We start from the raw sequence: 15,788 nt of genomic DNA, 5'->3' as shown, positions 1-15,788 counted from the left end.
GGCCCACCGAGTCCCACCTTCCGCTAGATGGAGCCACAGCCAAGGGCTGGACAGAGACCCGCCCGGAGTCCAGGCCAGAGGGTCCCTTGGAAGGATGACGTCTACCACACTAGCCAGACCCCTGGGGGAAGAGGCCCAGCAGGCTACAGGTAGCATGGGAATGACCTGCCCCTGCGGGCTCAGGAGAATGAGCTTCCTGCAGTGATCTGCACACACGCGTGCACACGCACGACCACACCCTCTCACCGAGGAGCCCTTCTTCCTCTTGTTGCTGATCCCCCCGAAGCGGAACTTGAGCCCGGCCACCTTCTTCCCCTTCCCCTTCTTCTTCCCGTCTTTGGAGCCTTTGATCTTCTTCCTCACTCCAGGCCCTGCGCGGCAAGGGTCAGAGCCGATGGGTGCCACGGCACCACCCCTTCCCCGAGCCCCTGCAGTACCCTAATAAGGAGCAGGTCGTTCCCACCATCAGCCCCTTCCAGACGTGACAGGGGCCGGAGAGGCGAAGTCCTTGGGGAAAGCCAGAGACCAAGCTGCCCCGAGTCTGCCTGCCCTGGCCACCGTGCTGCCCCTCTGCCGTGCACACCAGCCATGCCGGCCATCTCAGGGACAGCCCTCTTCTGTCCCCAAGCCCCATCTCCACACCAGCAGGTCCACCAAGGGCACAATGCCCACCTGTGGTCTATGTCTGGGCTCTGGAAGGCCATCTAGCCTCCCCAGACCCAGGCTGTCTGGGGACCACCTGTGGGCACCACCCACAGCCACCCTGGACTGCCAGGCACCCAGAGAAGGCTGGCAGGTCGTGTGGAGCTGGCCACAGGGCAATCAGCCGCTCAGAGAGGAACGGCCACCCCTCCCAGCAGGCTGTCGTGCGCTGCCGGGATGAGCAGGGGAGGGAAAGCCTGGGCTCGGGATTCACACCATGCACAGGTGGCCTTGCCCCAGGCCTCCCTCCAGCCACACAGGGACATGGGGCTGGGAGTCCAGCTGTGCCCTCAATGGTGCCACAGAAAATCTATTTCAATTTTTTAAGCTCGGAATAGGCAGCTCAGGGGAATCGATGGCTGAGCAGCCAGAGCCCAAGAGGAAATGAGAAAGTGAGGGAACTGAACAGGCGGGCGGTGGGCCAGGGCCCTTCCTGAGTCCCGGTAACCAGGCTGGAGCACAAAGGTGTGGGGCTCTGGTCCACGTCACTCACCTGCCAGGCCCCTAAGACCTGCCCCAGAGACAGCATGCTGGATCATCCCAGAAACCAAAGCTTCTGGGGCTGAAACACAGGCGCCAAAGACTCCCTCAACCCATCATCAAAACCCAGATCAGCACCCAGAAGGCTGAGCTCCTCCTGGTGACACCACCAGAAATAGGCCTGGGGAGACGGATGTCCCCAAACCTCACCCCAGGCTCCTCCCCCATGCACATGCGCCCCAGCACCCATCACAGTACATACGGACATCCTTCCGAACCTCCCTGGAAAGTGACCCCACCCTGCCCACCCCCTGCTCCAAACTCCATTATGCACGGGGTTCCAGAGCTAAAGGCCAAGGACTCGATCCTCGGCCTGCCCCTTGGTCCTAGAGAAGGACCCAGCACACACAGTGAGCCGGAAAAAGGGGTCAACAGGCTCCCTGGGGCTGCCTCCAACTTAAAGTCCAGGGCTGGGCAGCTACCCCTGCAAGCCTCCCTGCCTCCGCCACCCCCTAGGCCAAGTATAGCCGGCCTGCTGGGTTGCCAGGTACACACTTCCCAGAGCTCTGCCCACATCATTATTTGTGTTTGGGACAAGGTCTCGCTAGACAGTTCAGGCTGGCCATAAACTTATTATGCAGCCCAAGCCAGCCTCCAACTCTCTGCAATCCTCCTGCCTCAGCCACCCAAGTACTGGGATTACAGGCGTGTGCCACCACACCTGGCTACATGATCTCTGTTATTGCACCTGCCCTCAAAAGCAGGCAGAGCAGGAAACAATGCCAATGCCACAGCACTGCTGGGAAAGGCCGCACAGGCCGGGGTCCTCTCTGTACCTGTTCCCAGGTGAGTTCAGTGCCCGCCCACCCACAGTCTTACCCTTGCCCTCTTTGGTCTTGGCCTTGCGGATGGGCACAGGCTGGGGCACCTGCTGGGGGCTGATGGCCAGCGGAGGGGCAATGGCGACTGTCTCTACAGCTGCAGCTACGGCCGCTGCCGCCGCCACCGCGGAACTGCCCTTGAAGGGGTTGTTGGCGCTGAACTCCCGCCACTTGGCCCCCAAGACGGTCATCATTTTGGACATGGGGATCTTCGGGTTCTTCTTGGCAATGAGCGGCCTGTGCGGGGAGAGATGGTGGTGAGGGCAGTGCCCACCCCTTCCCCGTCCTTGCAGTGTGGGGCACCAGCCCCAGGTCCCTGGTTAGAGAAAGCTGAGACCAGTGTGCACCCCAAATGCCCCTGAGTCCCTCCCTGTGGGTGGTGATTTTCTAAGAGGTTTGCAGATTCAGGGCCAGAGAGGCCTGCAGCAAGCCGCCCCATGGGGACAGGCACAAGACCTGGGGCCACTGACCCCAGGCAGGTCAGAAACTGGCCTGACTACCCCCTCCCACCCCGGGAGGTGGGACTCCATCTCTCGGTCCCCCCGCCCCGGCCAGCACCCACCGGAGGAACTGGCTGAAGGCCTTGTAGTTGGTCAGGGTGTGGTAGTCCTCCTCCGAGAACAGATAGTCCACATCGTCCAGGCCCCACTCAGCCATGAGCTGCCCTGAGGACTTGGGCTCCTGGGAAGACAGGGCCAGAGGCACAATCAGAGGAGGGGGCACCTCTGGCCTGCACACCTCCCCGAAGAGCCTGTGCCTGGGGTGCCCTGGAGTGACACAGGAGTGCAACTTAACATTACTCAGTCTCCTGGGCCCCTACAGCACCCTGCTCCCCAGGGTCAGAGCAGTGGGGCATCCCCGATGCCAGCTCATGGGCTTGGAGTGGTCACAGGTACCCAGGGCTGCAGAGAGGGAAAGCCAGGAAACGGTGGGAGATGAGGCCAGAGCCCAGCCCGGGCTTTTCCAGCGACAGAGCTGCACCCCAGGCACAAGGAACAGGGCTCCCTCCACGAGGAGAAACTTGAGTGTGGGGAGGAAGGGTGTGCCGGGAGAAGAAGCTGGCTGTTTGGGGTGTCTGGGGAGAGTAAGCTGGCTACAGAGGAGAAATAAGACCTCCCCAGAGACCCCCGCAGCAATCGTCAAGGCCCCCAAAAGGACACCACTAGATTCTGGGGCCAAGAAGGTACACGTGGGCCAGGGAAGGGCGTGGGACGGTGGCCTGGCCAGGAACAGAGCTGAGATATCTCTCAGCCACTGCATCACTTTCCAGATGGGGTACTGAGGCCAGAGCATTCCAGGGACACCCAGTGGGCCTAGGGGTCAGGCGGGCACACAGCCCCAGGTGAGCTAGGATCGGACAGGGAGACACAGGCTATGGGCTTGGGCCACCGGGCTCTGCCACACCCGAATTACTGCCCCTCGGCCTCAGTTTCCCCATCGCTAAGATGGGCACCAAGCCGCACAAGCATCGTAGGTGAGGACAAGCTAGTGCAGGTGCTTGGCACAGGGATGCGGAACTGCGTGAGGAACTGTGACAGCTCCACACAGCGGCCTCCCTCCCCACAGCCCGCTTCCTCTAGGCAGGGTCAGCGGCCCCGGCCAGGCCACACACACTGCCCGGGCAGGGTCGGGGGGACCCTGGTCAGGCTGGTCACGAGACAGCCAGTCTAACCATGAACGCCGGGTCACCTGCTTGGACACCCTCCTGCTGGATGGGGCTCAGAAGCCCCCCAGCTGCTCTGCACCCATTCACTGCCACATTGTGCCCAAGCCGAAAGAGAACCACAAAGGCAGAGAAAGAAAAACCATCCCTGAGCCGGGTGCCGTCATGCACTCTGGGAGGTTGAGGCGGGAGAACGGAAAGTTCAAGCCCAGGTTGGGCAACTTAGCAATTTAGTAAGTCCTTGTCTCAAAATAAAAGGGGCTGGAGATGTAGCTCCACGTGAAGGTCCTGGCCTCAATCCCCAGGGCTGAAAAACAAAACCCTCAGATCACCCCTGGGCCCACACCCCTGGGCCCCACAGCCCAGAAGCCCCAGAGTCTCAGTTCTCGGGCCCTTGACGCACAAACCCCTTCGCTGCCCAGGACTGGGAGCTAGGCTTTCAGCGGCCACAGTGGAAGCGTCCCAGGTGGGATACGGTCTCTCTCCCAGGCCACCTGCCTCCCCAGCAGGAGGGCTCGGGACCTGGCTCTCAACACCCTGGAGCTGTTCCCAGATGCACCACGGTGCTCGTACCATTCCTGTCACCCCCTCCAAGCGGGGGTGACACTGTCACAGGGCACACACTGACACCCGCATCACCATCGCAGATGACCCCAACACCCCGCAAACACACAAGATCACGGTGGGTGTCAGGACCCCCAGCAAGACGCGCCCTGTGATTTCTGCTCCCATTGAGGCCTCACCCAGCAGCCCCTGGGCTAATATTCCAGGAAATTAGCTGTACACGGTGGTGTTCTGGGGGCAGAGCACTCCTACCACTCAGGGTCCTGTGCTCACCACCCCAGACCCGAGGCCCAGAGTCCCCATGTGTGGTCTCTCTCAGGGTAACCCTGCAGCCTTGGCTCCTTTCCCTCGTGCACAGGGAGGATGCCCACCCCCCAGGGGACAGCCGAGGCCACATCTGCAGCTGGCCTGCTCCAGCTTCAGCAGGACTTCGGGAATCCCGTCAGGCAGAACTGCAGCGGGCCCTCCCGGCTCCACGCAGAGCCTCCACTTGTTTTCCCAAAGCCATCCAAGCAACCCACGCTGTTGCTCTCCCTGCACCCCGTGCAGCCCAGCCCGCTCAAGAGCAGCCAGCGTGCAGCAGGACGCTGAGAGATTCCCTCCATCAACTAAGTTTCACCTTCATCCTTTCAAATACCTCCCTGAGACCTCTGACCGAGCGACTTATGTGTCAACATCCGTATGCATGACACACATGCGCACACACACGCGCACGCACACACACACTCCCCACGTGAGGGAAGACGCTGCAGCTCCCAGTAGGAGGGAGAGGACTGGGCTGTGGTTCGGGGAGAGCTCAGCCCCGGCCGTTACCTTCAAGCACCCATCGTCATTGTCATCCTCATCCTCGTCCTTCTTTTTCCGCTTGGCTTTTTTCTCCTTCTTGTCCTTGAGTTTCTTCTTCTTCTTCTTGTTCGGGGAGTAGTCGCTCCCCTCACTGTCTGACTTCTCCTCCAGGTCCTCGTCATTGTCCGACAGCTCATCGTTGCTCCCCTAGGAGAGAGAAGGACACTGCGGCTGACGAGAGGCTGCAGGAGAATCCAGGGTGGTGGGCGGCAGTGACCTGGACGAGGGGGTCCGCCCACACCGGTGACCAGTCCCCCTGCCGCCAGTGTCCACAGCTCACAGCTCAGCCCCAAAGCCCAGCCGGAGGGACCACTCCGAGCCTGAGAATGTCTGTTCCCCCAGTGAATGACAGAGCACGCCAGCGACACCAGACCTCTCAGGGACCCAGACGCATTCCCCAAGCAAGCGGCTCAGGGCAAGCGTCCGTCACAGCCAGGCTGCAAGACGGAGCTGTGACTCAGGAACTCAGGGTACAGGATGTGACGCCCAGCGTCAAAATCCAAAGTGCTCAAAAAAAGCCCCGGGGCAGCAGGAGTCGATCCACGGACTTGCACCCACCCAGCTGTGGCCCCGGAGCACTCTGCTTGCTTATATCCTGTGCAACTGTGCAGATCAAGAGAAGCCAGTAATTAATGCCAGGCGCCACCCACCCCAGTCCTCTCCACTGGCCAGCTCTCCAAGAGGCTCCTGGGCACGGGCCCACCTTCCTGACACCCCCAGGCTGGCTGCTTCAATAGGAGACAAGGTAATTTAGGCGGCTCTTAAGCTTGGTTTCTTTTATTTCGGTTCCTGTCTGTGCAAGCAGAAAATAGCCCATTTATATGGAGATAAAGGCATTTACAGCCAAGGCGCCCCCACCAGAAAGGGTCTGCCCCTCTCGGAAAGCAGTTTACTCCCTGCCTTTCTAGACAAGTGGACGACAGCAGAACACTTCTGGGCTCCTGCGGCCTGGGCCTGGGGAGGGGCTGGCACTGCTGCTGCAATTGCCTGCTTGCTCGACTGGGGCTGGCTGCTCCGTGATTGCCGTGAACTGTTTTCAAGGTGAGCAAAGAGAAGCATGGGAAGAGATGGAGAGATGGAAAATGAGCTCAGGAAACAGCAGTGGGGGAGAGGGAGGCATGGAGAGGGAAGACAGGAGGGGCAGGGACAAGAAGGGAGAAGGAGGGGCAGCAGGTCTGCCGGAGAAGGACGATCTCTGCCCTTCCAGTCACACTCAAGAGCCAAGGGAGGCTCTGAACAGGCCTGTCCCAGGAGCTAGTGGACGGATACAGGTCCCTGAGATCAGCTGAGAAGGACCCCACCCACATGCAGGCCAAATCACCTGGCTCTCCCGTCTCCTCGGGCCTCGCAGCTCATAAACCTCCATCCATTAATCGCCAAGTCAGAGGCACTAGCGGCTGGCAGGAGCAGGGCCTCCTGGCTTTTCTGGAACCCGCGTGTTTCCCGGAATACTGACTCAGCCACAGGGTGCCCCAGCGGCGGCTCCCAGTCCTGGCTACTGCCTAGCCTGGCTAGGGCAGAACTCTGCTCCCAGGGCTTGGGGAAGGCGAGGGTCAGACAGGGACACCCACTTCCTCTGAGGGTGCCAGAGTCCAGGCAGCCATGAGAGACCACCGAGAGGCACCCTCCAGCCACCCTCCCTCACCCCAGCAAAGATAAGATGGGAGGGAGAGGCCGGCCTGCTTCAGCACCACGGACAGAGGCCACGGGCCGGCCACCGTGGCCCCCAGGAGGAACCTCAGCTGCCTAAGGGCGGACCACAGACCAGACAGGGATGAGGCCAGGGAACCCAGGGCTGCCAGGGGAGCCTGACCCTTGCTAGCCTGGGACTTAAGCAGATGACCATGGCAACCTAAGCCTCAGCTTCCCCATCTTTGCAACGAGGATGTCCCCAAGATGTCACATAAGAAAAACACCTTCGCCACTTCTGCCATGGGAGGCAGCCGGGCACAGAGAAGCCGTGCTCAGACAGGAGCAGCATGGAAGGGCCAGGTCTCTAGGACCAAGGCTCACCTAGGTTTCCTGGAGGACGAACTTGGCTGGGCCAGAGCAATCTGACAGCAGCAGGCCACACCCAGGCACCAGATGCACTTTCTTCCCTGAGACCCACGACACCCTCAACTCTACCAGGGGGACTGCCTGGAGGAAACCCACCAGCCCAGCCCCGTCGCCCTCATTTCCACCCATGGGGGCTGGGCTGGAGCCACCGGCAAAGGAATACCTACGACTGGGCACACAGCCCAGGCGACAGCAGGAGTGGTGGCCCAGGGACCCATCTGATGGGAGGTGGCCACTGCCATCCTAACCCAGGGTACAGGACAGGTGAGGAGTGGCCAGCAGGGCCCAGAGGGAGGCAGGGAGGAAGGCGCCACATCCACCAGAGAGCTGAGCCGGACAACAGTAGATCAGGAGGGGAGAGAAAAGAACAGGACTGTACCACCTCAGTTGCCCACCTGGAGCCACCCGCCTGGGGCTCCAACAAGACCTCAGCCTCCCTTTTTTGTTGTTTTTTTGTTCTGAGATAGGGACTCACTATGTAGCCCAGACTGGTCTCAGACTCCCTGCATTCCTCCTGCCTCAGCCTCCCCAGTGCTGGATTACATGTTTGTGCCACCTCGCCTAGCAAGACTTCAGCCTCTCTCTGCACAGAGAAGAAAGAACCATTTGAAGAGAAGGCTCTGGTCCCTCAGACCCCGGACCCTGTCCCTCACTGAGCCGCTCTGTCCCGATTCCACCAAATGAAGCCCGCACAGTGGTCTGGGCCACCACCGCCTCCCCCGACCTCACCCAAGCCCTTCTTCCTACACCGGGGCCAGCGGGGGTGGGGTGCAGAACAAGGCTGCTACCCAGAAGTCAGCACTTTGGAGGCTCGTACAGCTGGGCTTCCTTCATCTTCCCCGAATCTCACCCTGCAGAGTGAGGGGTAAGAAGAAAAGCGACACATGGTTCTGAGGACTTGTGGTGACCCATCTGACCTGGAGGACAGAGTGTCATCCGTGCCAAGGGGAAGAAGGCCAAGCACAGCTGCACCCACCTGTAATCCAGCTACTCCAAGGACTGAGGCAGGAGGGTCAAAATCTGAGGCCAGCCTGGGCAACTTGGTGAGATGCTGCCTCAAAATAAAAAGGTTGGGGACGTAGCCCAGTGCTGGAGTGCCCTCAGCTTCAATGCCCAGTGCCAAAAGTAAAAGAAAAAAAGAAAGGAGGAGGAAAGGATCAGACAGGCCACACCCCTTACAGAGAAGCGGGCCTGGGCACAGACCAGTAATTCCCTAATAAACCAATCTCAGGCCCGAGGTCTAAGAACTATCCAACCACACGCCGTGACAATCCGATGACGGTGGGGCCTTTGACCTTGTCATTGTCCTTTGACTGCTGCAGGCCTGGGCGTGACCTGGGGGATGTGCCAGCAGCTGGAAGAAGAATCTAGAGGTTCTGGAATCCCTGGCAAAGCGACCTGGACCCTAAATCCAGACTGGGGGGCAGGGAGGAAGAGCCTGCACTCTGAGCCCTGTTCCCCCCACCCAGGTCCCAGCATGCCAGCCACAGCTCTGGGGGCCCCGGCGGGCAGCGCCCCCCACCCTTCCTCCTTCCGGGCTCCGGCTCCGCAGATGTTTCTAGATCGAGGCTTCCCGTCTCCCTCTCCCCACCCCCTCCGCGCCTGGCACGCGCAGCACATCTGCCGAGAAAGGAGACATTTAAACGCAAAGGGAGGGCTGGGTGAGCTGGTCATCCTCAATTTGGGGTCCTTCAAGACTGAGAGGGGAGAAACAAGAAAGAATGAAATATGAGCCTTCCCATTCACGAGTGTTATAAACAGTTATAATTTAGCACTGAATAATTGGTTGCCATGGTAACCGCTGCAGTACAGGTTGAAATCATTTCTCCCTCCTGCGCTCGGGTCTGACAAGAAGCTTCATCTACATATGCTCAGGTTCCGGCTGCAGCCCAGTTATTTTATGTAAATCAGGATCCTCGACTTGCTGTCTGCCACCCCCAAACCGCTGCTCAGGACTCGCCGGCCACGGACCCCCTGTGCCTGATCTTGGGGTCACCTGGCTGGAGACAGACAGGGGCAAAAGGGTGAAACTCGCCTGCCTGTGGTTTGCAGCCCTGGTCTGCAGGGGAGGAATCCAAGATCCTCCTCTCTGAACGCAGCACACTCAGGACCCCCTAAGATCCAAGAGCTCGTCAGAGCCAGGCTTTCAGAGATTCAAGGCGGGGCAGCTCGGGTCCAAGGGTCACCTCAGGGGCCTGTCCTGGGGGTCTCCTGTCCAGCCTGTGCTCCACCCCTTTTAAGCGGCAGCGCGCATCTCGGCAGAGAGCCAGGAGGAAGGGAGGGTGGAGGCGATGGGAGGGAGGTGGGGGGACGTGCAGGGAGGGAAGGAGACAGAGAGATTAACAGGGCAGAGACCAAGCACAGGCCGGAGGGAGAGACTGTGTGAGACCCAGTGAGAAACACAAGACAGACAAGAGCGAGAGAAATGGCACACAGGCAAAAACACAAACATGTCTCCAAGAAAGATCCAGGCCAGTTGGGAAAAGGAGGAACCCCTGGGGCTGGGGATTTAGCTCAGCGGCACAGCGCCTGCCTAGCAAGCGCAAGGTCATGAGTTCAATTCCTGGTGCCAGAAAAAAAACAGGGAAAAAAAAAAAAAAAAAAGCAAAAGGAGGAATCCTTCATGGTCATGAAACAGGCAGGGGCCTGCACCCTCCCACCATGGCCTCTGACCAGACACGGCCCACTCCAGCCCGCTTCCTGGCCGGGCGCACTGCCCAGGCTGTACCCAGGAGGGTGGAGGAAAAGCCAGCCCTGTGCAAGTGGGGTCCCACAGCCACCTGTACACCCTGCAGGGGCTGCGTGGGAAACCACAGGCCAGGTGGGCCACCTCTTGGCCTGGCCTCCCTCCCATGGCCCAGGAACTGCTTACGAGAAAACTGAGGTGTTGGGCAGGGGTGTCCTTCAGGGAGCCCTTGCCCAAGGCCTGGGACACCTCCAGGCTGAGGGCCTGAAGGCAGCGGTGGCCGTAGAACAAGACGTCACAAGATGACCTCCACCAGAAGGTCAAGGCGCCTATGACCCAGGAAACACTGAGGACAGGCAGGCCAGGAGACAGTCACTGTGACCCCAGACGAGGTCATCCCTGAGCCTGCAGGGCTGCCTGGAGGACTGGAGGTGGCACCCCAAAGCCTCAAGGTTAGGGAACAGGCAGGGCTGTCTGGGTCCGTCCGGGCGGAGAGGACTGTAATCACCCAGTCCCCACCTGGGCCCACGAGCACCGCCCCACCCCACCTGTGCCCAGGGTCTATCCTGGGGAAGTGTCACACGCAGCGCGTGCGCACAAGCCCGAGGCACAGCCTCTCCCACTGGGCAGCACCAAGACCCAGGAAGAAAAGACAAGGACAAGGGACGCTGGGCTCCGTGCAGCACTCACAGGCAGCCCGGCCGCCTCCGCACTCACTGGCTTCTCCAGGCTTAACTTACACGGACAGAGGTCTCAGCCACAGAGGGGCACCACGACAGGGCCAAGAGCCAGGGGCACAGAGACGGCACCGTCCACACAGCCAATGAGCGCGTGGCCGTGAGCAAAGGGACTGTGTGGTGGTGTCACAGCGGCCCAGCCCAGGATGAGCAGGAGCGGGGAAAGGAAAACAACAGGATGAGCCAGGGTTGGTAACCACAGCTGCTCAGAGGAGGCTGAGGCAGGAAGGTGACACAAAGCCAGCCTGGGCAACTTTAGTGAGACCCTGGCTTAGCAGTATAGGGCCATGGGTTCAATCAATCCCCCCTACTGCAAGGGGGAGGAGAGAGGGAGGGAGGAGGGAAAGCAGGGTGTGCTCTGAAAACCACGCACACAAGGCTGGACTGTAAACCGGTCTCCAGTCCTGCAGACCCAGCCCTCCTGGGTCTCTGCGGGCCGGCCCAGGCCCAGGCCGCTCCCTCACCTCTTTCTTCTTCCGCTTCCCCTTGGACTTGCTGTCCTTCAGCTTCTTGGCTTTCTTCTTCTTGGGAAGGCTCACGGGCTCGGCAGGGAAGAAGTCATCGAAGCCTTCAAGGCCACCATCTTCTTCCTCTGGAAGAGCCGGAGGGCGAGGAGTTACCACAGTTTGCTCAGTCACAGCCTCTGGTGTTACAGAGAGCCAGCCGGCTGGGCCACAGGCACTGCACCCTCCTGGTGCAGCACGGCCCGGATAGGGTCGCCTCACCTCCCCGGCCCTTCCTTCCCGCCTCTGTAAATGCGACAACTGACAACCGGGAAGCCAAGCCCCACAGTCCGGTGCTGCCTGGCTCCGGGGGAGGAGACTGAGCCACACAGCACCGCTGCCTGGCCACGGGGAGGGTCCAGGCGGGACCCAGAAGCCAACCCCAGTGATACCCACGTCCCCGGGGGTTAGAGGAGTGGCTCACCCGGGGACGCCCTGACAAGACCCCTTACTGGGGAGTCTGAGCCCCCAGTGCCGCCCACCCCACACCGGCGCGAGCACAGACACACGCCTCGCCACCCACAAGCACAGGGACAGGGTGCCAAGCCCACGCAGCCGGGCAGCAGAGGAGGCGACACCCCGGAGAGCCGCCACATCTGACTCAAGCGGGACGTCTAGACGCTGCCCAGGAGGCCGAACCCCCTCACACACATCCGCACTTCCAAGGCCAACAGGGCGCAGGGTGGGCTGGGCGCTGGGCTTGGGAAACAGCTGTGAGCTCTGCGCCTCCCCACCAGTGGGGAGCGGGTGGGCCTGCCCTGCTCACTTCCGACTTGAGGAGGGGGCTCCTGTGTGTCGGGGACGTGGGGGTGGGGCCTGACTCCCACCCAGGATGCCGGGCACAGGCATGGCCTGCAGAGGGTCCTCCTGGGACCTGGGTACACGGTGCCCAGAAACATAACCCAGAGCCGCGTCCACCCCCAAGAGGGAAGGCGAGAGTGCCGCCCCCATCGAGGTCGATGGTTCGGTACCACCAGCTTGTTCTGCTGCCCCTCCGAGTACTGCAAGAGGCTAGGGGAGCTTGGGGAGCAGAGGAGGGATGGGGGGCTGCCCGGAGGGATACACAGAGGGTGCGCAGCGCCAGTCAGAAGGCTGCCTCGAGGACCCAGCCAGTGACCCTGAGGGTGAAGGGTCCTGGGGCCTCCTGTTCTGCTCCTTCAACCTACTGGCCGGGCGTGGGTGTGGCACGGTACAGACTCCAGGCGGCAGACACAACAGCCACCCGCGTGTGCAGACACGCATGTGCGTGCCAGGACACAGCTAACATCCGCCCGTGCTCCATGACGGTGCATGTGCCGCCTGGAACCCAACCCTGTCCCCAGGCACAGACCATGGCTGTGGCTCCAGCCACACATCCGCCACTCCCAAAGGACACTGGGCTCCGGGAGCCGAAGAGGCCTCTCCCACCCTCATGCCCCAGATCACAGGGGGCCCTCCCCTAAGGGGGGCAGCAGCACTGCCTGGCATGCCTCTGTCTTGGGCCCTGTCAGGGAGCAAGTCCTGCCCGGCCTGAGGGGCACGGGAGTGCACAGGATCCCGCTCATCTTGAGAAGGGACCCTTGGCTGCGTCCTGACTGCATCAGAGGCAGGGACACCGTGGGCTCGGCAGGGCTCCGGCGCTCGGGGGAGACTGCGTAGGGGCTGGCCCAAGTTGGGCTGATGCCAGGGGTCGTTGGGATTTTCCTGTCCAGCTGGGTAGGTGACCCTCAGAGTCATCCTGGAGCAGAGGAGGCCGGCAGCAGCAGTCAGGCCAACAGTGTGCCAGGCCTCACCTGCCCACTGCCCCGGCTCCACAGCGCCGGCCGGGCAGAGCCACCCCACCCCCGGCAGTGCCGACACCGTTATGTAACGCGCTCCGGGCTGACGCAATCGCCTGGGCCTCTCTCTCCTCTTCCTCTGGGCTCTCCCGGCCCCTGCCAGCAGGGGGGTCTGCAGCAGGAAGGCCGGCCCAGCATGCAGTCCGACTGACCAACTGACCGGCAGAGCTCACCGGGCGAGCTGGGAGGCCTGAGGTGGCCCAGGGCAGGAGGAGGGCATCCACAGCCAGCCCTGCCCGCTCCAGACGGGCCTGCAACTCAGCCCCAGGCTCTCCGTGATGGCAGCCCCTCCTCCACTCCCAGAGGACCTTGCAGCTGTGGCATCTGCCTGGAAAAATCTCCCTCCAGGAAGGTTCCAGAACTGACCCCTGAGGGTGAGGACTGGGCCCTTCCTGTCCCCACATGGTCATGTGGCCCTGGGGACACCTCAGATAGGACCCTGTGACACTGCCCCGCACCGGCTGCACGGGGCACTGCCCGCTCCTCTCTCTTGACACTTTTCCCTGAGCCTGCACAGCCAGGCCAGGGCACAGCCATCCTGGCAGCCCCGCCTCAGCCCTCCCGGAGCCTCTGCCTACGCCTGGGAGCCCTGCCGCTCCCCCAACCCTCCCGCAGGGACAGGGCAGGGGGTCGGGAGTGCTCTGGGAACACGGCCCTCTGGCCGCCCGGCTCTAGCCCCTCCCAGCCAGCTATACTTAGGTAGAGCTGGGCCATCTCTGCACCTGCCCAGCCCAGCAGCCTGAGGGCGGACGGGGAGGCTGCTTCAGGCACAGGGAAGGGATGCGTGGGGACGGGGTGAGGACTGAGTCCTGCAGGGTCAGCCCCACGGGACCCCCAGGCTGCAAGGCGGTGGGCTGCGTGGCCTTTCCCACCTAACAGTGGTGCTGGCGGAGCTGACACCTACGGGCCACATCACTCAACACCACCCACTAACCCAGGAGACAGTACCACCCTCCCAGCAGGGCAGTGGCATACACCTGTCATCCCAGCACTCTGGGAGGCTGAGGCAGGAGGGTCCACAGTTCAAACCCTAGCAACTTAGGCCCTGTCTCAAAAATTAAATAAATAAAATAAAACAATAAAAACAAGCTGGGGATGTAGCTCCATGTGAAGGCCCTGGGTTCAACCCCCAGGAACGACAAACAAAACCAAACAGTATAAAAACTACCACCCCATCTGCAGATGTGGAAACTGAGGCTCACAGGTTCTCAGCCACTGGCCTGACCTCTGTTCCACAGCTGGCAGGGGGAGTGCCACCTCGAACCTGCCTGGCTCCCGCGACCCTGTATGGGCCCTCCAGACGTCAGACCCTCCCCCAACCCAGGGTGACATCAGCGCCCCTGTACTGTGCTGGAGCTGCACCCTGGGGACTGTGGAAGGGGGCTGCACTGGTCCACAGCCCCCCTCTCAGGGTTCAGCCCTGCAGGGCTCCTGCCCATGCCTCCCTGAGAAGGCTCCTCAGCTGAGCCAGGACACAGCTGCCAGAGTTTTGCAAAAAGAAGAGCATACAACTGTGAAGGGAACAGCAAGGTCATCTGATCCTGGGTGGTCAAAGGATTTGGGGAGCTGAGCCAAGACAGAAACAAGAGCTCAGTGGCCAGCCAATCTGCCCATGACAGGGACCCAGCTCAGCACCCACCCAAGCTCATGTGGGCTCCTGATCCCAGCACCCGGCCCAGCTCCAAGCAGGGAACAAGGTCACCCAGGGGTCATCGGGACAGGGGGTGACATGGGGCTTCAAGCCACCACTGTCACTTCATCTGTGAAATGGGCCTCAAACTGGAGCCTTTCTCTTGGGCAGAAACTAAAAAAGCCAGACGCCGCACCCAGGAGGAACTCGGAAACACGGGCAGACCCGAGGGTGGCAGCACACTAGGGGGCCAGGGTGCTCTGGCTGAGGCACTGTGGGGCCGGGGTCCTGGCGTAGAGGAGCCCATACCACAGCTCCTTTCAGACCTTGGCCCTCCCCCACAACACGGCCCTGTGCCGGCAGGGGGCAGCCCGCCACCCAAGGGGTGATTAATAATTTATTTATGACATTTCACAAAGCCCAGATGTCACCCCATGGCGTCTCATCAAAAGGAAGGACCGGGGGAAGGAAGGCAGCAGAGTGGGTGACGCTTTCACTCTAAGTGCCTGGGGTCTGGGGATAACAGTGTGGGGCCCAGGGAGGCAGGGAGAGGCGTCCACATGGGCCCAGGGCAGGGGGATGGGAGAGCAGCCAGGAGCAGGGGGCACGGGGACAATTCCAGAGACATAGCGAGGGACAGGGGCTAAAGAGAGGCAGAGATGTCTCAAAGCCTGAGAAGTGGAGGTAGAGGGGGCAGAGTCAGAGAAACTGGAAGAAAGGAAGGAAGAGGGAGACAGAGACAGCCACAGACAGGAGGAAGAAAGTTGCAAGGGTGTTCTGCACAAAAGCCCCAGAAAATTAAGGTACCATGCAGTGGCTCAGAAAATATACTCGGGAAAATTTATGTTGGATAGATAGATGGTGGCTGGCTGGCTGGATGGATGGATGATAAATGGATGGATGGTGAGTGGACAGATGGATGGATGGATGGATGGAGAGATGGAGAGATGGATGGATCGAAGGATGAATGGGTAGATGAATTATGGGTGGATGGATGAATGGATGAATAGATGGATGGATGGATGGATGGATGAATAGACGGATGGATGGATGGACAGAAGATGAGTTATGGGTAGATGGATGGATGGATGGATGGATGGATGGAAGATGAGTTATGGGTAGATGGATGGATGGATGGATGGAAGATGAGTTATGGGTAGATGGATGGATGGGTAGGTGAATTATGGGTAAGCGGATGAATGGATGGATGGATGGAAGATG

General features: G+C 60.9%; 1 protein-coding gene across 4 annotated transcripts in view; it reads right to left on the bottom strand.

Moving 5' to 3' along the window:
* Window positions 1-15,788, bottom strand: part of Chd5 (chromodomain helicase DNA binding protein 5) — a 48,641-nt gene that overhangs the window by 31,494 nt on the left and 1,359 nt on the right. For all 4 annotated transcript variants that reach the window (XM_005404102.1, XM_005404103.1, XM_005404105.1 and 1 more), the window contains exons 2-6: window positions 11,082-11,209; window positions 5,104-5,283; window positions 2,626-2,744; window positions 2,062-2,300; window positions 247-371 (exon numbers count right to left, since the gene is read on the bottom strand). In XM_005404102.1, coding sequence (XP_005404159.1) covers window positions 247-371; window positions 2,062-2,300; window positions 2,626-2,744; window positions 5,104-5,283; window positions 11,082-11,209 — 791 coding nt within the window. The remainder of the gene's footprint in view (window positions 1-246; window positions 372-2,061; window positions 2,301-2,625; window positions 2,745-5,103; window positions 5,284-11,081; window positions 11,210-15,788) is intronic.

Source organism: Chinchilla lanigera, unplaced genomic scaffold (genome assembly GCF_000276665.1).
Source record: "Chinchilla lanigera isolate Chin_1 unplaced genomic scaffold, ChiLan1.0 scaffold00085, whole genome shotgun sequence".
NCBI lineage: Eukaryota > Metazoa > Chordata > Mammalia > Rodentia > Chinchillidae > Chinchilla > Chinchilla lanigera.
Note: the sequence above shows the minus strand (reverse complement) of the source record. Positions and strands in the feature narration are given on the sequence as shown.